General features: G+C 36.5%; 1 protein-coding gene across 1 annotated transcript in view; it reads right to left on the bottom strand.

The window, feature by feature from the left end:
- Positions 1-279: 279 nt before the first annotated feature.
- Positions 280-22,987, bottom strand: part of LOC131875040 (uncharacterized) — a 140,090-nt gene continuing 117,382 nt past the window's right edge. Inside the window, exon 7 of the mRNA XM_059219051.1 lies at positions 280-737. Within this exon, the coding sequence (XP_059075034.1) occupies positions 631-737 (107 nt within the window). The 3' untranslated portion in view covers positions 280-630. The remainder of the gene's footprint in view (positions 738-22,987) is intronic.

The following is a 22,987-nucleotide window of genomic DNA, read 5'->3' as shown; positions in this document are numbered from 1 at the left end:
TTCCTTCGTCCGCGTGGGGTCTTTCTACCCCCCCCCTCTCTCATCTCATTATATTCTGTCTGGATCTGCAACTGGGCAGTTTTCATCTCCTTTGAACTCTTTGCCATCATGATGATGAATCACGGAGTGTGATTCAAAACGTTGATGTTAAAAATTTGCAGCACACAATCTAATCCAGAAGCTCTAAAAGAATTAAATACAAGTTATTAAATAATAAATAAATATTAGCTTACTGGATAGCTGTCGAACTATATCATAACTTGTATAAAGCCTATCACCTTAGTCAAAATAGTATCTGAGATATTAAGATTGAGATGTAATGGTTACAAAGCGTATAATGTACATGTGACCAAATACACCTATATATTTTCTATAGTATTGTATCACCTCAAGTACCTCGTACTGTTAAGTCATTAAATGCAACTTAGCTTAGGATAAGAAGCCCTAAGTTGATATGTGTCATCTCAAGTACCTCGTATTGTTAAGTCATTAAATGTAACTTAGTTTAGGATAAGAAGCCCTAAGTTGATATGCCAATTCCTTCTGCATTGCATGAAGGTGCCCTTTGTGTAACTGAACACCTTAACCGCTGGCTGGCACTTTGCCTTCTCAATAAGCCACTTGTTGATATCACGAGGTATCTGGCTTTGATTCTATTGCTGAGTCTGATGAATCAAGTCTTCTTATCTTAACATCATAAAGAACCTCTTCAACTTTCCTGAGATCGTACTTCATCCCTGTTAAACCAATATGTCCCAAATTAATTCTTTCAAATTAAGCAATCTGGAAGAAAAATAGAAGAACAGAGCATATAATGATATTTGACTAGCATGAAGTGTACCTCCATATATTATATGAATTTAATAGAAATCTGATAAAATAGAAAATCAATATACATTGTATGCCATTATAGTTTAGCACAAAATTGTTACAAGTAAAAATAAATGTGAAGCCATCTATGTTACCCCGAGTTTCCGGGACAGCAGGGGATGTGGGTACGCGTGGCAAATTTAAAATATTCATATGAAAACATGGATAAAACATGCACATATACATTATAGAACCTTAACATATAAGAAACAGCAGAGTTCTTATGGCAAATTTGTGTTAAATTGAGAGTCAAAGTCAAATTGCAAAGCCTGACTACAATTAATATAGATTGTGGAACAATATAGACTTTGCACAACATGATTATATTGATAGGAAAATGAAAAATATGATCCTCATACAATTGGATAGAGATGACGCGGAAAAATATCACATAAATTTTGACCAATCATTATGATGCATCTCGAGTATTTTGCTTGGAGTTTTTGAATTAAAATGAATATATGTTTTGCATTAGTTTGATGTGATAAATCATAACACATTTCAAAGTTGAAAATATGGGTCTATGTGGAGTGTCGTTAATTGTTGGCTTTAACATTGAGTTTCAATGGTTAAAACAATGATGAACCACCTTCAAATTCAAAACAATTTGATAAATTTATTAACCTAATTAGAGGCATCACCCAAATCATTTTAGGCTTCTCAATCCACTAGTTTGTCAAATGCAAAATTTAAGAAAATTTTTGAAATTCATAAGCTTTGCTACAAAAGTGGAGCGCATTAATCCAAAGAAGAGAAATGGTGTGGCCAACTAGCAAATGGGAACAAGAAAAAGAACACGAAATGATCTGAGTTGATTGTCAAGATGCTTTAGGCAAGTAGTGCTCCTTTGGCCTATAGCTACCACCATCAGTTTTTACCAAAAAATATGTAATTTACAAGTAACCATCTTTTTAAGAAAGCAAGAAATATTAGTTTCCAGCACCAAAAAGGGTCATCTAAAAGTAACCATCACTCTGGAAAAATGCAGGGTATTTCTTGTCAGGCATTTGAAGAAACAATAAAAGACCACAAAACACTCCTTAAAACGAGTAAATTGGCATTTAAAGCTTAAAGGGTTCATCATGGTTGAACAATTACAAATTGTCACAATATATTGAATGTTAAACACTAGTAGAATGTGCCAACACTAAGGTATTGAAGATTTCATCTTGAAATTGTGAGGAACCTCGCTTAAAATCAAGATCTACTGCCAACAGACGAAGGGCTATGGCAACATTAAGTTACATTGTCAGTTTATTTAATTTCTGATTGGTCTAGGAAAGAATAGTATGACTGTGTTGGAAAGTTTGTCATTGATGTCAAAAAAATATTCATCTTTAAGAATGAAAGTAATTGTTGAGATTGACACTGATGTCAAAACCATTGTAGAAAGAAATCATTGTCAAAGCACTGACAAGATCAACTTCATTGTATAGATAATACACATACTAATGTCAAAAGAGCAGATTGAAATCATACTATTACAAGCATGAATTGAGGTTTACCAAAAGAAAAATTGCCAAACATGAGGTTGCCAAACACAAAGAAATTAAGTTGTTATAAGGTGCAAGCACGTATCTTAAGGGAGACTAATGACAAAATGATGCAGGAGCATCCCCGGTCTATGAGCAATCTTGCATCAACCAAAAATATTTCCTTGTTTAATTCTTCAGTTCAATGTGTAGTTTTTTGTGTTCCTTCCGGTGGTTGCTTGTTTTTCATTGCAAATCCTATTTTCGGTTTCCAGGCTGGTTCATGTGCTTAATTCCACATTTTCAGTCCATTTGGATTCTTTTCCGGCTAGTTATCGCTCCCAGTTTGACTGCTTTTGGGTTTCGGGACAACTCTTGTACTTACCGGTTGGTTTTCCTTCATTTCCGGAGCGGTTTCTTGGCATGTGGATCTATTTGGGGCCTTGTCCGATGTTCTTTAGCATGTGGCCGACCTTCTTGCTGATCTGCACTTCTTGGTTGTTATTTTCCGGAAGAATTTCTTTCATTCTTAGGGCCGACCTAGTTACACATTTCATTTTCCTGCATTGGTAAAAGTAATCTTTTGTGGCCAACCCAGATATGTTCCGGAGGGTATATATAGGCTAAGTCACCGCATTCGCCGAATTTTCGGCTTCAGGTTCAAATTGGGCGAACTTTTAAAAAATGTATGAAATTCACAGAAATTCCTTTAAAATTCGTTGGATAACAGGTAGAGGTTTTGGTCGTTGGCAAATGACTAGTTCTCTATTGCCGTTGAGAGGTATGGGGGCCGTGGAAGAGCTACAGGTCGACGGTGTGCTTGGCCACCGGTAGGGTTTGAAGCCGCGTCGAAGACAAAGGATATAAACTTAAAATCTTGTCCTTGTTGTCCAATATAATGTTAACTAAAATGCACGATATAATGCTAACTAAAATGCCCGATTTAATTGACCTCCTATAATGAAAGCATTTTAGTATAATATTGTTGCCCGATATAATTTTAACCAATATTAAACATCTAATATACATTATTAATTAACATTAGTTGTCTAATATACATTATCAATTAATAATAATAATAATGTTAACTAAAATATATTAACATTTATTATAAAAGTTGTCAGATTTAACATTAATATATTAAAAAATAAATATTTTAAATTATTTAATTCAAATTTTTAATTATTTATATTTAAAATTTGATAAATTTAAATTAAAATATATAAATTAAATTAAACAAATTTAATACTGTTTGTTCTAACATTTTTTAGATATATTATTTATATTTTCTAAAAAATAAAATTTATATAAAGCGAATTTAATGGCGAATTTATTTTTCGAATTTTTTCCTCTTGCCGAATTTCATCCGAATTTTATTGTTGGCGAATTCGAACTCGAACTCGAATGCGGTGACTTGGTATATAGGGTATTATGTAATCATTTGTAGGACAGAGGAAGTAGAAATCAGAATCAAGATTTAGATTGGTGATTAGTGATCCGGTTGACTCTGAGAGCTCCGGATGGATTGTATCTGGCTTATAGCCTGCATGTAACCGGTTAACTACCAGATGTTCTATGATGACTATATGATATATATAATTATGATCGGTCACTTCCCAAGGATCGTGACTCTCAAATGAAACATCGCATAACAATGAAACGGTGTATATAGTATATAGTCGCTATGTTAATGTAAGCGACTATTAACAACAGTCGCTTACATTAACATGGAGACTGTTTAATGTAAGCAGACACAAACAGCAGTCGGCAATGTATACAGCAGTGTCGGCAATGCATTTCATCATTCATTTCGATAATGTATTAATATTACCATTACTATATTATTAATATAGTAATGATAATATGATATAATGTAATATTTATCATGCATTATAATATTATCATTACTATATTAATAATAATGATAATAACATTTATTACAACTTCTTCATTATAATAAAGTATCAATATATATATATATATATATATATATATATATATATATATATATATACATATACATATACGAATGAAGCTATATCTTAACACTCCCTCTTAGAGAGTGAGTATTAATCAAAAAAAGTCTATCATGACATCCGCACTTCGGGACATACAAGTTAATGTAGTCTCATCATGAGTATAGACTTGAATATCATGATCTCCGCACAGTCGGGACATACAATTAAGTAGTCTATCATGATATGGTTTCGTTATTACACATCCAGTAATAACAAGAGTCAAGATCTCCGCACAATCAGGACACACATTTAAGTAGTCTATCTTGACACTTTGGTTAACCATTTACAAGATCGTCACCTTGAAACGTTAACCCACACAAATGATCATTTTACACAATATTGCAATATACACATATTTTTTTTTACATTTACTCATGAATAAAAAACTTATAAATAAGAGGAATATAAATCATATTTCACAACTTGATCATGCCAAGTTTGTTTCTGAAGTATTCTATCTTCAGTTTTGCTAGTGGCTTAGTGAAAATATCAGCACCCTGTTCTTCAGTACTAATGTACTCTAGCCTTACAACATTTCTATCTACCATATCTCTTATGTAATGATATGGAATCTCAATGTGTTTGGATCTGTAATGGAAAACTAGATTAACAGATAACTTGATACAACTTTGATTGTCACAGTGAATCACAGTTGAATCTAAAGGTTTTCCAAACAATCCAAATAATAGCTTTCTTAACCATACAGCTTCACGTGCTCCCATGGATGCTGCCATATATTCAGCTTCAGTGGAGCTTAATGCTACTGCTGACTGTTTTCGATTGAACCAGGAAATCATAGCCGAACCAAGACTGAAGCAACACCCTGTAGTGCTTTTCCGATCCGTCGTACTTCCAGCCCAATCAGAATCAGAATATCCTTGAAGATTGATTTCTACCTGTTCATACTTTAGCCCAAATCCAATAGATCCTCGTAGATATCTCAAGATATGCTTAGCTGCCATTAAGTGTATTTTCTTGGGCTCACACATAAAGTGACTCACAACATTGGTTGCATAACAGATGTCAGGTCTAGTGTTCACCAAGTGCATAAGAGAACCAACAATTTCTCTATACAATGTAGGATCAGTAGGTTCAGACTCTTCTGCTTCAACTTTGAGTTTGTGCAAATTTGTTTCCATAGGTGTGGATAAAGGCTTACACTCCATCATTCCAAATCTGGTTAGAATATCAATAGCATATTTATGTTGATTTAACAAAATATAGCCTTCCTTTTGAGATACTTCCAACCCTAAGAAATAATGTAATAGTCCTAAATCTTTCATGTCAAATTCAGCAGTGAGTTCTTGCTTACATTTTGCAATAAGATGATCCTCCCCTGTTATTAAAAGATCATCTACATAAAGAACTAAAATAACCATGTTGCCATCTGTTATCTTAAAGTAAATGTTAGGATCTGCATCATTTTTAGAGTATCCTAATTTTGAAAGATAGCTGTTTATCCTTTCATACCAAGCTCTAGGAGCTTGTTTCAACCCATATAGTGCTTTCTTGAGTTTGCAAACATATTTTGATGCATCATGTATAATGAACCCTTCTGGCTGCTCTAAGTATACTTCTTCTTCAATAGTGCCATTAAGGAATGTTGTTTTCACATCCATCTAGTGTATCTTCCATCCTTTAGAGGCTGCTATAGCAATAATGGTTCTGACTGATGTATACCGTGCTACAGGAGCAAACGTTTCTTCATAATCAATACCTGCTTTTTGTGAGAACCCTCTAGCAACAAACCGAGCTTTATGTTTCTCAATACTTCCATCAGGAGCATATTTAGTTTTGAATAGCCATCTAGAAGAGACAACGGTTTTGTTTTTAGGTCTAGGTACTATGTCCCAGACATCATTCTTTATTATAGATTGATATTCTTCAATCATTGCCTCTCTCCATGCTTGATTAGACAATGCCTCCTTAGTATTTGATGGTTCTGAGTTATTGATTTCTGTTATAAGAGCTGCATAACATTTTTGAGTTCTTGTCCTTTTACTCTCATGAGATATTTCATTTGGTTCTACATTATTTTCTTTAATTATTTGCCTTGCCCATAATGGCCTTTTCTTACTATTGATTATATTAGTATTCTCATTTTCAATGACAGGAGATTCAGGTTCTTCTATATCCTCCCTCTCAATTTCAGCAGTGAGATCTTCTTCTATCTCTGGGATGTTATCTTCTTCAAAGTTTTTAAATGAGTTATTTTCATCAAATTTTACATCTCTACTTATCTCAACAGATTTTTGTCCTGGAATGTAAATTCGATACCCTTTTGTGTTTTCACTATAACCAACAAGTATGCCTCTCTTACCTGATGGTTCTAGTTTTGTCCTCTTCTCTTTAGGTACATGAATGTATACAGAACATCCAAATATCCTAAGATGACTTAGATCTGGTTTGATCCCTGTGAATGCTTCTTCTGGTGTTATGTTTTCTAATATGGAGTGTGGGCACCGGTTTTGATATATACTGCTGTATTTGAAGCTTCCGCCCAAAAAGAAATATGAAGGTTTTGATCGAGCATCATGGCTTTTGCTACTTCGATTATGGATCTATTCTTCCTTTCTGCTACTCCGTTCTGTTGAGGATTATACGACATAGTATACTCCCTCTTAATCCCAACAGAATTACAAAATTCTATAAATATGTCAGATTTGTATTCACCTCCATTATCTGATCTTAATACTTTTATTCTTTTATCTGTTTGATTTTCTACTAAAGCTTTAAATTCTTTGAATTTAGATAGTACCTCACTTGATTCTTTAACCTTAAGAAAGTATATCCAAGTTTTCCGAGAATAGTCATCAACAAAAATAATATGGTATAGTGATCCTTAGATGTCCTAACCTTTTATGCCATAATTCATTGTGATTTGGGATTTCATGAGTTAGTGCAGATTTTTGATCATTACATATTTTATAAAGACTACCGTCTCTTGTCCCTATTATTGTAGCATTCTTCATATTTGAGTTTTTAGGCCATAATAGAACCTTGTCCTCATTAAAGGTGACACGGAATCCTTGGTCTGCTAGTCGTGATATAGAAACTAAGTTTCTTTTGATTCCAGGTACAAATAGAACATCTTTCAGTTGTAGAGATACTCCATTCTTTATCTTGATAGTGCAGGTCCCTATTCCTTTCACTGGGTAGGTGGAGTTATCTCCAATAGTTACTTCTTCGGTTGAATAATTTTCAAGTGTCTCAAACTGATTTTTGAATCCGGTTATATGTCTTGATGCACCACTATCAATTATCCAAGTTCTATTATTGGAGTTTAGTTCACTTGAAAAAGCTGTAAAGAAGAGTGAAATTTCTTTTGCTTCAGCTACGGTGGCTTGAGTCTTTTGCCTTTCAGGACAATGTCGATGAGTGTGCCCATATTTATCACATTTGTAACATTGAATTTTAGAAAAATCTCTTTTGAATCCCCTCTTTCTTTTGAAGGATTTTCTCTTTTTGTTGTGAGACTTTGTGTTGAGTGCTTGTGTTTCTCCCTCTTTCTTTAGACCTATTCCTCTGGTAATAAGTCTTGATTCTTCCTGAGTACAATCGTTCTTGAGTTGATCAAATTTTGGTAGAGGTGGACGTGTGCTTATGCATTGAATAAAATTCTCCCATGTTGTTGGTAATCCCCTTAGTGCTATTAGAGATAATTCCATGTCTTCTATAGTGTTACCAATTGAAAATAGTTGATCTCGTATTTCAGCAATTCTTAAGAAATAAGATGTAACTGTTTCTCCTTTGTTCATTTTTATGGTCAATAATTGCTCCTTCAATGTTAATATACGACTTGTATTGTTTATCTCATACGTTTCTTGAATTTTCTTGAAAACCTCATATGCTGTTGTTAGTCTTGCTATGCTTGGGAGAATGGAGTCTTTAACTGAATCAACAATTAATTTCTTGGCTTTATTGTTCCTCCTTTTCCAAGTCGTTTTCTCTGCTTCGTCTGTAGGCATTTCTTTTTCTTCTTCTATGAAAGATTCTAATTCCAGTTCTTGCAATAGTGTGGTGATTCTAATTTTCCATGATAGAAAATTTGATGCTCCTTCCAATCTATCTTCCATCCTGATTCCGGTGGTCATTTTGATGATTTGTGATTGAATCCTCCTTCTTTAAATGATATCTTTCCTTTGTATTTCAATAATAATTCAGAATTTTATTCCCTTTAACTCTGCTCTGATACCATGTTAAGAAATCAGATCTTTGGGAATATATTCTCTGTTAATATATTCAGTACTGTTATTTATTTAATGCTGATATATATATGTGTATCTCTGTTTTAATTTGAAGCATATAATATTGTATGCAGTGAGGGGAGAATAGCAATGAACCTTTTAACTGATTGTATTCGAACCCTCACTGCACACAATATATATATAATTATGATCGGTCACTTCCCAAGGATCGTGACTCTCAAATGAAACATCGCATAACAATGAAACGGTGTATATAGTATATAGTCGCTATGTTAATGTAAGCGACTGTTAACAACAGTCGCTTACATTAACATGGAGACTGTTTAATGTAAGCCGACACAAACAGCAGTCGGCAATGTATACAGCAGTGTCAGCAGTTGGTAATATATACAGCAGTGTCGGCAATGCATTTCATCATTCATTTCGATAATGTATTAATATTACCATTACTATATTATTAATATAGTAATGATAATATGATATAATGTAATATTTATCATGCATTATAATATTATCATTACTATATTAATAATAATGATAATAACATTTATTACAACTTCTTCATTATAATAAAGTATCAATATATATATAATATATATATATGAATATTAATATATATATATTAATACGAATGAAGCTATATCTTAACACTTCAGTACAAATGCCTTATGATGATTGACACACCAAATAAGAGATGCATCTATTCTTGCTAGGTCATTGTGTTTGTCTTCGCTGAAGATCTTGGGGTCAACCAATGTGATAACATTTTTTTGAAATTTTGCTTTTAGTTCATTCGCTGAGGCTATACCAGAATTATCTTTCCTCTCAAGTTCACAACCAATATATATATATATATATATATATATATATATATATACGAATGAAGCTATATCTTAACACTTCAGTACAAATGCCTTATGATGATTGACACACCAAATAAGAGATGCATCTATTCTTGCCAGGTCATTGTGTTTGTCTTCGCTGAAGATCTTGGGGTCGACCAATGTGATAACATTTTTTTGAAATTTTGCTTTTAGTTCATTCGCTGAGGCTATACCAGAATTATCTTTCCTCTCAAGTTCGCAACCAATATCTTTGAATTTTGAAATCACTTGAGCAATCATTCTATTTGCTTCCTTAAGCAACTTGCTCTGCTCCATGATATTCTTCTGTAGACACTCGCACTTCCAATCTAAACTCTGAATCCATATATTATATTGAAGAAGCAATAATAACTCTACTCGCAGCCACATTGATGCCCTTATCGATAATCTCTTGCAGTAATCCCTTTGTTTCTTTATGTGCGGTCTCTTCCATCTTTGAAATGGTGATTTAAGGAGAGATACAATTTCTGGCTTTGATTAGCTCATTGTAGGACTTGCTCAGATTGTGAACAATGGGAGGCCTTTGATCTTAAGCTTCTTCATCCATTCTTGCAACACACGGCCGAAATGGCTATCCACCTGCACTTTAGCCACTAGTTCTTTGTTAGCATCAGCCGCAGGTCTAACAGGGTCGCTAAGGAGCTAGCCTCTTGTGATGGAGACAAGTTGAGCAGCAACCTCAAGCAATCTGACAATGCCCCTATCAAGGCCTTTAAATCTTCTTTGTCCATCTTATCTTTCTCCACTCTTTCCATGACCTTAGTTGCAGAAATCTGAAAATTACATAGGTCAGCATCCCAACTAGGAGGTCCCAAGTCAATCCTAGTAAGAATGAAATCTGCTATGGTGGCTTGGCTGGGATCTACCTGAGAAGTAGGCTAGGCGATCTCCAAAAATAGGTGATCCGAATTGTCATCTTTGAAACAGGGGTGGACTGCAAAATCTATGAAACAACATCCTCGGTTGGTTGTCTGATAGCTTTCGTTTTCGTCTTCTTAGACAGTGATGTCTCCAACCATCCAACAAAGTCTTCAGGGAACTTTGCATTGCATCCAAACTAAGTAAAAAACTCCTCTTAACAAGAGGAGTTTTATCAATATTTTGCATGGAGAAAGGAAAAAGGGACTTGGATGCATCGAGTATCTCCAATTGGCTTCTTCCCTTTATCATCATGTGACTGCTCTTGCCCTATTCCATCCTTAGGTTCTTTCTCTGCTTCTTGTTCCTTGTCTGGTCCTTGTGTACCTATATCAGGCACTAAACCCTCACCACAAGTCAGTTTAGGCTCTTGATTCTTCTCAGGTGGCTCACCATCCCCACTTTCTCCTGGATTGGCTGGTGGTGGAGTCGGAGCAGTTGGAACTACAGTGGCAGTGTTAGGATTTCTTGAGCTTCCCTGCCCTGTGGATTTTTTCCTTGCTGCAGAAACAGGCTTGGAATCATTGCCTTCTTCTCGGCAATCCACATCCAGGTTCTTCTAACGACCCCAGTTGTTCTTCTATCAATATCCTCTTCTTTAGGCTGGGTCCAATGGCTATGACTACACTTGTGAGACATAGGTGGGATTAACCAAATCAGACCCATCATCCATAATACCAGCAATGTCTAGCTAAACCTGAAAATCAATTATTTGTTGAGTGGTCATCCTTGACCAATCTCTCCTTCACACTTCTAAATTGTCTGTGCAGTCTTCGCAATAGTCTTCTAACTGTGGAACATGGTGATATGAAGGACCCAAGTGTAAATTATCCCTTACAAAAATTTTGGCATCAAACTTCAATCTAATGAAATTTTAAGTATCCATCGCATACTTTTCAGCTGCCTTTATGATGTTGAGGGCATTGGACTATGAGTATACTCCCAAATTGATAGGAAATTGGATGCCTACCTTTCTTCTTTCACTACATCTCTTGTTCCTTGCATCTCTTGTTCCCTTCACAAATTTATCGCCACAGCTAAATCACGATGAACTTATCATCAGCATATTTGGGTAGCTTAAGGGGGAAACCATCATAACCCCCAACCCTAAGGTAGGAAAAAGTAGGAATTGCAAAAAATAGCTACCATAGCTTTTGATTTGTTCAAGTGCTTCTGGAGAAATTCTCCTTTCAGGATGACCTTGCATCTCTCGAACTAGACAGGGTGAAAACATTGTTTACCCTTCTAAAATTGGTGTAGATCTTTTGTAGCTGCAAGCTTGGATAGAAGTCATAAATCTGCATGTTATCATCAAACTCCTGAACGAACTCCAAACCAGGCCACATTAGAGTGCATGCTAAGGCATACACAAAATATGAGGTCATGGAGAAGAACCTGTTCCACCTGAAAGAAGTCATCTCAAAGCACAAGCTATCACTTATCAAACCTGCCCAATTTAGGTAAGAAGTACCTGTACATATAACTTGAACAAAGAAAAACATCCATTCATCGAGAATCATGGATCCTCATCACCCCTCTGAGCCTGTGCAACAAAATAATTATGTCTGCAATTTTTCCTTCAAGGAATGATTTACAAATATTCTTCGCAGCTTTGATTATCCTTTCCTTGGGCTCACAAACCATTATTGGGCAATCTCATTCCTATAGACTTTCTTCTCAGCATTGAATTCACAATAGGACAATGTCAAATCCCAATGTGCATACTCCACCCTATTCAAGAGTCGGAAATAGTTCTAAATGGTAGCGCGATCAAGGATCACAAGAATTTGATTACTTTTTGTTTTAATCTCCCTTGTGTTTGGGTCATATCTATTTATACGCTCCATAACAAGGTCAAATCACTGCAAAGAGACTGCGAAAGCGGCAACTTGAAGTAGACCACTGTCAGCTAGCTTCTAAGTCATTGGGTGATGGTTAGGACTTTCTATTCTCCGCCAGAAATCATCTAGATTAATGTGGCCTAGCTTAGTATCTCCTATCTCTAGCATAGTGCAATCTAAGCCATTCAAGTGATCATACCTAGTGTATTTAAACTTCATTTTCCCAAATGCTCTTAACCTTAACAACTTTCCCAATTCAGCACTATCGCAGCACCCTCTAGCCCTTATCAATTCTTAAATTCTAAGGGAATTGAACTTCTTGCACAACTAGACAACCAATGGCTTTGAAAGCTTACCTCTATAATTATGGCACTGTCGTCATAGGGAGATTGTCGTGCCCTAGCTCTCTGTTCCTTTTCGCCTTCAATGCAAATGAACTCATCTAACAACTTAAAGAGAGAATTTCGAAATTTGTACTTGAGCATTCAATTTTGCAACTACCACTCTTTTCTGCAATTAATGCTCAGCACATCCCGCCTTTAGTGTCGCTCAAACATTTTTTGAAATTATTACCAATTCCCTTATCAGGCTCCAGCTTTGGTTCAAGAACTAACTTTTATCAGCACCTTCTTCAATCCTTCTATCTTTTTCTTCTTTGTGCTTAGGAATGAGAGTTCATATTATGATGTCAAGCAGCACATTTGGTTCTTGAACTTCACACTAAGCCCGAAGTATTCTCAAACTGCCTTTTCAAAGTCATCAGGTTCTAACTTAACCTTTGGAACTTGGCTCCCACAACACTTGAACATTATTCTTATTTTCTTTCGGGTGCCACTTGGTAAATCAGACTACGACAAAGGTTCAACAACCTTTGTCAAGACCCACTGATACACTTTGAACTGCTAAACTTGAAGCCAAAGCTCCACAAAAAGAATAGAAACTAAGTTCACTTTTCTACACCAAAGTCCAACAAAGACAAAGAACTTAACACTTAGTGCAAAACAAAGTGTCGAAGCGCAACGTTGAAAATGGAACACTTAACAAAGCCAATTAAATTAAAACAAAAAGGAACAAAGGCTTAAACAAGGACCAAGGCAGGTGTCAGGGAGCGACACTCGAAGTTGAACTCACACTTAGACTGACAAACTTGAAGATTTTCCAAAGAAGTGAAGACTTGAAGAAGTTCCAAATGACTTGACGGACTCTAACATGCGTTCAAGAACTGGCTTGAAATCCCAACAAGGTTAAACAATGACTTAAATGAATCTCACTTAGCTTGAAAATGATAGGGCAAGACTAAAATTGAACTGGGAGTGAACTTTAGGTAACAGCTGAATCTGACTGAGGACAAAGACTGAAAGGATGAAGCAATGAATCTAGAGTATCTGGTTTTGCAAAACTAAGGACAAGAACAAAACAACACCGTATCTCCATCCATGAAGCTCCTAGGCCTCACTCTTTTGTCAAAAATCTTCTTCACTCTTGCTTGATGTAGAGTGATTTTGTCCACCATATCATCCCTTTGTTCTTCAATTTTGGCCAAGTACATGATTCTCTTTGGAATTTTTTATCTTCTACTGCAGTCTGTAAATTGGAAGCAGCCAATTCTAACGGTAAAGGAAAGGTAGTCCCAATCCCATAAACTAGCTCAAAAGGGGACATACCCAATGGCTCTTTTGGAGTTATCCTGTCTACCCACAAAACTTCATAAAGCTTCTTATGCCAATTCCTCTAATTTTCAGCCACCAATTTCCTCATTATTGTGACAAAATTCTTATTATTGGATTTTGCCTAGCTATTCCCTTGAGGGTAATAATCTGATGAGTGGGCCAGAATAATTCCATTCTCATAACACAAAAGAGCTAGTTCTGATGATGAAAAATTAGTAGCATTATCAGTCACTATTTTCAGTGGGACTCCAAAGCGTACCAAGATATTCTCCTTGATAAAATCACAAACAACTTCTGAGATGGTTCACTTTAAAAGGACAGCTTCTACCCATTTTGTGAAGTAATTTGTCGCTGTCAAAATGTGTGTATGACCTACACTAGAAGAAGGATTGATTGGTCCTATAAAATCCTAGCCCCACTGCTGAAAGGGTCCTTCAATAACCACTGGCCTCAGTGCAAGTGCATCCAACTGTGGTTTCCCAAAAAACTGTCTACATTTTTCACATTTAGCCACCTAGTGATATCCATCTTTGAGCATTCTTGGCCAATAATAACATTGTCTTAGAATCTTAAAGGCTGTAACAATTGATGAATACTCCACAAGCTTCATCATGAAAAACTTTCAAAAGCTTTTGCTGCTGTTCCTTATCCACACACCTCAAAAATGTCCCATCCAAACCTCTCTTGTACAAAGAGTCATTCCAAATCACATACATACTTTCTTTTAACTTCAGGTCTCTTCTTTCTCTAAGAGAAGCCAGAAGGATACTCCCCATAGGTAAGATAAAAAGCAATGTTTGAAAACCATGGGTCTTACAAACTTACCAAGAGCACGAGGAGCTGATCGTTTGCCATCAACTTGCCTAACTCTCGACCTCTAACCAGCTTAGCTTGTCTGATCTCAATGATGTACTCTTGCACTTTAACTATCCAAGTTCCCCTCTTATTACAACCAATTTCTTTCTGAGTGAGGATGCTCTTGACCGCTAGGTCTGGGACATACATCGCAGAATGGGAATGCAGAATGTAGAATCTAAATTGCTTAATTGCCTTCACCACTGCAAAGGTGTGCTTCTCCATTTGTGAATAATTCAACTCATGTTTCTTGAGAGGAAAAGTCATAAATGCTATGGGAGCTTCAATACCTTGCTCATTCATTTGCAAAAGGATAGCTGACATAGTATGTTTAGATGCATAACAATAATAAAATCCTTGCTAAAATTTGGATGCACCAACACAAGAGCAAGGGCAATAGCTTTCTTAATGTTTTCGAAAGCTTTCTTGCCAGCTTTGTTCCACTTGAAACTCTGATTTCCCATCATCATATCGACTATATGCTTGGTAATCTCAGAAAATTCAGGAACAAATTTCCTCAAGAAATTTACCTGGCCAAAGAAAGATTTAACGCTAGTCTTCCTAGAAGGTAAGCTTACCTGTTGTATTGCTCTTACTCGCTCAGGGTCAATTATGGTACCTTCTTTTGAGACAATATGATCCAGGAGTTTACCCTCTATAACACATAACATAGATTTCTTCAGATTGAGGGAGATACCATGTTCTCTACACCTTCGCAAAATTACTTCTAGGTCACGTAGGTGATCTTCTCTCATCTTAGAGAACACTATCAAGTCATCCAAATAAATCACTATGATCTTATTTCTAAGATCTCCAAAAGATAAATCCATGGCTCATTGGAAAGTGGCCCCAGCATTGATAAGACTGAAGGGCATATGGTTGAATGCAAATGTACCCCAAGGCATGATAAATGCCATCTTATGTTGATCTCCTTTGTTCACCCAAATCTGGTTGTATCCTGGAAAGTTGTCCAACATTGACATCATTTCTGAACCAGCTACAGTCTGCAATACATGATCCATGTTTGGAAGAGGATAATTGTCCCTCGAGGATGACTGGTTGAGATTTCTGAAATCCACACGTCCTTATTTCTCCATTTTTCTTCCACACATGGACAATGTTAGCAACCCAAGTGGAATAGTGGATGGAATAAATGATTCTAGCTTTCAGCATCTTGTCAATCTCCTTGAAAATAGCATCAGCGATTTTTGGATTGTTATTCCTTTGTTTCTGTCTAAAAGGCGTGGTGCCCGTTCATGAAATTTTCAAATCATCATAGCACCAGGCGAACATGTGTTTATGCTTAATCAGATGCCTAATTAACTTTTCCTTTTCATCTAATTTACAAAACTTACCGATGCATACTAGGTTCAGATTGTCCAGACTCCCAATATTTACAGTTGCAAAGCCACTAGAAGTATCAACAGATTCAGCCATTTTCTTCTTAATGTATCCATCATGTCTATCAATAGGCGATCAAGAGAAACAAGGCCCTTTGGAATCTTATTACCTTTGAGTGGTATTACACCATCTTCAAGCTCCTTGCTGTTTGAACAGATTTCTATGCATTCAGACTCACTTCATTCGGAAAAGATCTCCATAAATGCTTCAACATTCTCAAGAAAGCTCCTGATTTGTCTATCATTCTCAAACACCTGCCATGCCTCCACATTATCAAGTATGTTTCGCCTGTAGATCATCTTAATTCTGTAAGAATTTGCTTCAAAATCTGGATGAGGTAGCAGTAAGGATGCTGATACGGCCAGTGAATCGGATCTAGAGTTTTTTTCTCTAGGGACCACTTCAATAGAAAAGGCATTAAAGAACTCAATCTCGTCACAAACTTGGTTACAGTAATGCTTTAGCCTTTCATTCTTGACTGTGAATATGCCTCTTTTTTCATGATCAGTTCTGCATCACCCCTGGCCACCAACATTTTAATACCTTTTTCTTTAGCCACGGCTATCCCCAAAAGCAAGCCTCATATTCAGCCATGCTGTTAGTGTTTTTAAATTCCAGTTTATATGATAAAAGAAAACGTTCACCCTCTGGTGAAATCAACACAACTCCTGTGCCAGAACCAAAAGTTGAACAGCTACCATTGAACTCAACAGACCACAACTCTGAAGAAACTTCAGGTCCTAGCGATTCTTCTGCCAATGCATCTCCAAAGAAAAGCATATAATTTCCAAATTCCATTTCTTCATAAAGAATCTAGGCCCTAGGATCATCTGACTTTAGAACTGTGAATTTGGCCTTAACATTTGGTTCTAACTTGACTTTCTTATTTCCTAATGCAATAAGAGCATGAGACCAGTCCATCTGAATTTCAGCAACCAGAATTGTGAACTTAAGTTGCTTTCCAAGATGAGCAACTAATGACACTTAAGCATCTTTAATCTGACCTATCAAAGGAATCTGTTTGGAGTCCATGGAATAACACCTACCAAAGGTCTTAGTCAAAGAGAACCCTAAAGCTTTAGCTACAGATGTGGGCATAACATTATCAAATGCTCCAGAATCAATTATGCAATTGCTAAGCCTTTGACCATTAATGAAAAGGGATACATAAAAAGGGTTCGACTTAATGTCTGACAAGGTAGGAGCATGATCTTTAGTTTCTGATGAGAGACCGAAGGTAGACACATCAAAACAGTGGGCTGCTCTTCACATAGGTTAGCTATAGTAGCTTCAAGCTTGACATATTTAACTAACCTATCCAACTCACTGGGATTCATTTTCAAATATTCAGCAGAAGAAATTTGAACCTTAAAAGACTCACAAAACTCAGTAATATCAAAAGAGCAATTCACATTTCTACTTGTAGACTAAGGCGTTCGAATCTTTGGAACATCTTGCAGTGTTTTAGGCGAAGGAGTACCACTTGATTGCGCAAGTTGAAGCTTTTAAAAAGTTAGCATCCCCTTTTGACTTGCACCTCATTGGCTGCTGGTTAGTACGACACATGCAGGCTCATCCAAATTTGTGAAAAAATATCACCTCCTCTATCAGAATCAAATTCATATTCCAACTAACGAATTATTGCCTTTATTTCGTCTTCCCTTTTAGTTCAAGATCAGGTGTTGAGGTCCGATGAGGTTTTATGACTTTCTCATGTTCCGATCTTTATTTCAAGCTTCAATGTGTTAACTTTAACTTTCTTCCCTTCTTAAAACTTTGATACAAATTAAGAGGTCGGGCTCCGACATGGTTAAGAAACTGCATCAAAGTCCAACACTCATTTAGTTAGTTAATGACACATAATTATAACACATGGAAGCAGCGGATGATGACCATCTTCGAATATTGTCGCCTTGATGATCTCATTTTGGGTAAAGAGACTCGTCCTACCACAACTAGACAACACCAGGATAAGTTTGACAAGTGCAACCAAGAAGCGGTCATGCTTATCAAGCTTTTTGTGACTGATGATCACTTGCTGCAATTGCCATCTGACAAGACAACTGCAGAGATCTGGACTATTCTGAAGGATCTTCATGAGACATCAAATAAGAGTCGAGCGTTCTTCTTGAAGAACAAACTATTTTCTATTATGATGTATGAGCGTATGTCCTTACAGAAGCATTTGACAAAGATTAAGGACATTTGAGATCAGCATGAAGCAATAGACAGGAAAATGGAGGAAGAGGATATAACCCTAAAAAGTCTACCTAAATCCTATGAGCATTTCATAGAAACTCTCAACATTACTTCAACAAATGTTGATTTGAAATTTCCAAAGTTGTGCACCAAACTTCTGCAACAGGACTGTTGAAAACAACAGTTTGGTAGCAATGCCACTTTGTCCTCCACCGAGCAAGCCTTCACAACCAAATCCTTTCACAAGGATAAAGGCAAAGCTCATTCCTCTCAGCAGAAAGGCTCCAGTCAGCCTCAAATTAGCTCGAAGAAGAAGAAAGTTCAATGTAACTAATGTCACAAATATGGCCCCTTGATCAAGGATTGTCAGAATCGGATAGCTTTCAAACAGCGGAAGCCAGGAGGTTCTTTGCCTAAACCCAATGTCGCAGAGCACTCCAAGCAAAAAGAATCTGCATTCTACGCTTTCATGGAGAAGCGTCCTGCAAATCATGTGAAATTTTCTGCTTGGTACATAGACTCTGGTGCCTCTCGACACTTCACTCATAGGCGTGATTGGTTCACAAACTACTCACCTTTCACCGATTCAGTCATTTTTGAAGGTGAAGAGTATACTGTTGTCGGCAAGGGCAATGTTCAGATTCAATCTAGTGGGAAGAATCTCATATTTCTCAATGTATACTACATTGCTGGCATGGAACTAAACCTTCTCTCAGTGAGCCAGATTATGTGGCGTTCTCCTTAGCTTGATGTGACATTTAGTTCACACAAGTGTTCGATTGTTGATTGTGTGACTCACACTATTGTGGCTATTAGCATCGAGGATCATGGTCTATACAAACTTGTGGATACAAGTGATTCTCTTGAGCATGCCTTTGCAACTATATCATCATCTATCAGCAATCTCTGCAACCAGCGCTATGGTCACCTGAACATTCACTACCTTGCTTAGCTTGTTAGGGAGAATCTTGTTCTTGGCTTACCTGAGATCCAGACTCAGAATCAGCGAGTTTGTGGAGCTTGTTAGGCTGGGAAGCAACACAGGACACCATTCAAGGATGGTGACTCACGACGAGCCTCAAAGGTATTGCAGTTGGTTCAAGTTGATGTATGTGGTCCAATGAATACACCTTTTGTTACTAGTTCCAAGTATTTCTTGCTTTTTGTTGATGATTTCAGTCGCAAAATGTGGGTGTACTTTCTTAGACAGAAATCATATGTAATTACTATATTTCAGAAGTTTAAGGCCTTAGTAGAGAAAGAGTCTGGTTGTTCCATAGTCACTCTTAGGTCAGATAATGAGGGAGAGTTTTGTTCTACTGCTTTCTCCAACTTCTGTGATACTCATGGCATCAAACTCCAGTTAACCACACCGTACACTCCTTAGCAGAACAGCATTGTAGAACGTCGCAATCGCACTATCATTGAAATGGCTAGCTCAATGTTGGAACATAGGAATGTCCCTAAGAAATATTGGGCAGAAGCAATATACACTGCAATCTATCTCCTTAATCGGTCTCCCACACAGGCTGTTAAGGGGAAGACACCTGAGGAAGCCTGGACTGATCGCAAACCTAGAATCAGTCATCTAAAAGTTTTTGGCTCTTTAGCATATGTTTGGATTCCAGATGCCAAGTGCTCCAAGTTGGATTCCAAGAGCCAGAAACTTATGTTCATAGGGTACAGTGACAACCACAAGGCTTACCGATTGATTGATGTAGACACTGTTCCTCTCATCTTTAGTCATGATGTTGTCTTTAATGAAGAACGAGGACCTTTTCATCTTTCCTCGTCTGAGTAGAATTCTAAGGATCAGCCTTTTAAGGCTTTTGATTTTGGTGTTCATCTTCCATTTGGTTCACCTGATGGGAGGGGTGATGTAAAATCTGAATTTGATGATGCACTACCTAAATTTCCTCTGATGCTAATCTTCCACTTGTTCCAAATCCTGTTCCACCTCTAGATCTAGTCATTCCTCCTGCATCTAATGTTGGCTATTCTACTCTTCAGCCTAAACGGTGGACTAAGACCATCAGTGATCTTCGTCTTGATGAGCTCATTGAGGGTAGATCTTCCAAAAATAAGAGCAAGCAGCAAAATACAGTCAATTTTGTTCTCATGGCCAACATCCTTAGCATTTTTGAGCCTCAAACATATTCTGAGGCTAAAGGGATTCTTGAGTGGGAAAAGGCTATAGAAGCTGAACATCATAGTCTTTTGAAGAATAACACTTAGGTCCTCTCTGATCTTCCACCAGGGAAGAAGCCCATTAGCTGCAAATGGGTTAGTTTCTGTTTTACGATTGTTTCTTTTTAGAAACATCGTTTTGTAACTCTTTAAATGATCTTCCGATCATTCATTTAATTCATTCAGTTATTTACCAATTACTTGCGTAATAATATTGTGTGCCCTTCACAAAAGAATACACTCTAACCAATTAATATAATAAATTTCAGATACATCTACCATCTGATTTGCCTCATCGATTGGTTTTAGTATGTTGTTGACTGATATATTGTAATCATTTCCCCTCAGAAGCATAAATATAACAATATTTAATCTAAAAAGTGTCAATGCCCCTTAGTTATTTGTCTTGCTATATCAAACCCTCGGTATGAATATTTTTAACATTCAAATTCATTTTCATGTAGATACATTGCCTTTTTGTATTTTTATAGGTTCCAAATAATGCTATTAAGCTATGATTCTTGTTTGAGTACAGGTTCACTTGTTGGCAAAAAATTAAAAAATTAAAAACTTCCAGGTTTGATATGGTTGGATATATATATATATATATATCCACCCATATTTTGCAAAAATATATATTGACCCTTGAATAGACAATTGCATGTGCAAAATAGTTTTTGTTCAAGACACCCTACATGCTAATGCTGTGTTATAGTTTCCATTAGCCTTCAGCTTCATGACACTGTCAACCATGTGAAAACAACTAGCCACATGCTTATGTGGACAGAGACTTAATCATAAGTCCACATAAATTTAAAACCAATTACATCAAATCTTAGAATAATACCTCTCAAGGTTAACAGAGAGAAAATGCAAATGAGATATGCTGGCACTTCAAGATAACCCCATAGATTAGAATATGACTTTGTTTGGGGATATGCATGGCCAAAGTCGTCAATGCGGCATTTGTGGTTTACTGATGAATTATGTTATTCTGTGTGCTGCTCCCTAGGGTTCTTACTGTCCCATTGATATCTCAGTTTCAGTAGAACCGACACTCCTATCATGCTTTATTCTCTTTAAATGGCAATCAAGGAGAAGAGAAATAGCAGCTGCAGTTAGCATTAAGAGAAATAAATTTGTGGAGGTGCCACAGAACACACGGCACACTTCAGACATTTACAGAAAAGAATATTCACCAAGGGCATTGCCCAAGCAACCTGAGTACACATACAACATACCTTGGTCCATCGTAGCTATTCCTCGGGCAGACCCTCAGGGATCCTGGACCAAGACCTGGACTCACTTGGGCCAGGTATTGGGACCTACTTAGATGAGCCTAGTAACTCAGTATTAAGAACATGTAAGCAACCATCTTTGATCTCAAATGATCTTTAATCCACTAAATTGTGATGGTTAAAATATTTTGCTCAACAGCCCACAAAAATCTCTTTATATGCATTGAGATGAATTATTGAATATTTATAGTGTTGTTTATTTAGGCATTCTGATTGTTATATTACTATTGCAAAGTAAATTGTTGTGTATTTTTCATAGCCTTAAGCTATGGGGAGGGGGGTCTATCCATATCAGAAAATTGTCTCCTTGTTACCATCCCCTACTCCAAGACATTTGTCTGAACCTAGCACACTTCAGCATTTAATTTGGGGAAAAAAGAGCTTGCTATGCACTTAAACTATGGTACAAATTAGGATATGTGTAGCCAGCCTGTGGCTGGTATAACCTTTAATTAAGTCATATAATCATTTCTCTAGTTTTAGATTGATAGTAGTCATTGTTGATATCTTTTTTATGCACCTCAAACACAGAATAAAATACCATGGTATCTTATCCTCTCTTGAACAAAGACCTTTCAAATGCTAAACTATGTGATCATACGAGGTGACTCCAAGGTTTCGAATGTCAGTTCTTGGCATGTGGATAACTCAATGGTTTGCTATGATATTGCTAGAATCACAAGGGGGACTTATGTTTGTACTTGAACTCTTGCTTGAATACGGTTGGAACGTGGAAAATCACTTGATTTGAAAAAAAAAAAAGACAAAAGGGATTGAGGGTTTAGTGAAATTTAATCTAGACCTAAGATCAATCATAGCACTGGATCATGCTTGAATGGACATATTCCTTAAACCGAGCTTTGTTTTGCCATGTTGTCAACAACTACACAAAACCGATGCAATCTTCCAAGGGAAATGAAAGGTTTTCATATCATGAACATTCATCCAAATACCCAATACACTGGCGCAACTTGAATAAACATATCCACAATTGAACTTAACATGTCTTGATGTTCAAGCTAACCATGCACCGTGATTGAAAATCATCCGACCACAAATAGTATGAACCAAGGAATTATCAACATCCACACATTACTCCATCACAATCAATGAATTTCATCTAACATGAGGAAATAACAAGAAACCATAGAATATGCAAAAGGAAC

Source organism: Cryptomeria japonica, chromosome 1 (assembly GCF_030272615.1).
Source record: "Cryptomeria japonica chromosome 1, Sugi_1.0, whole genome shotgun sequence".
Taxonomy (NCBI): Eukaryota; Viridiplantae; Streptophyta; class Pinopsida; order Cupressales; family Cupressaceae; genus Cryptomeria; species Cryptomeria japonica.
The sequence above is the reverse complement of the archived record's forward strand: the minus strand, read 5'-3'. Positions and strand labels throughout refer to the sequence as shown.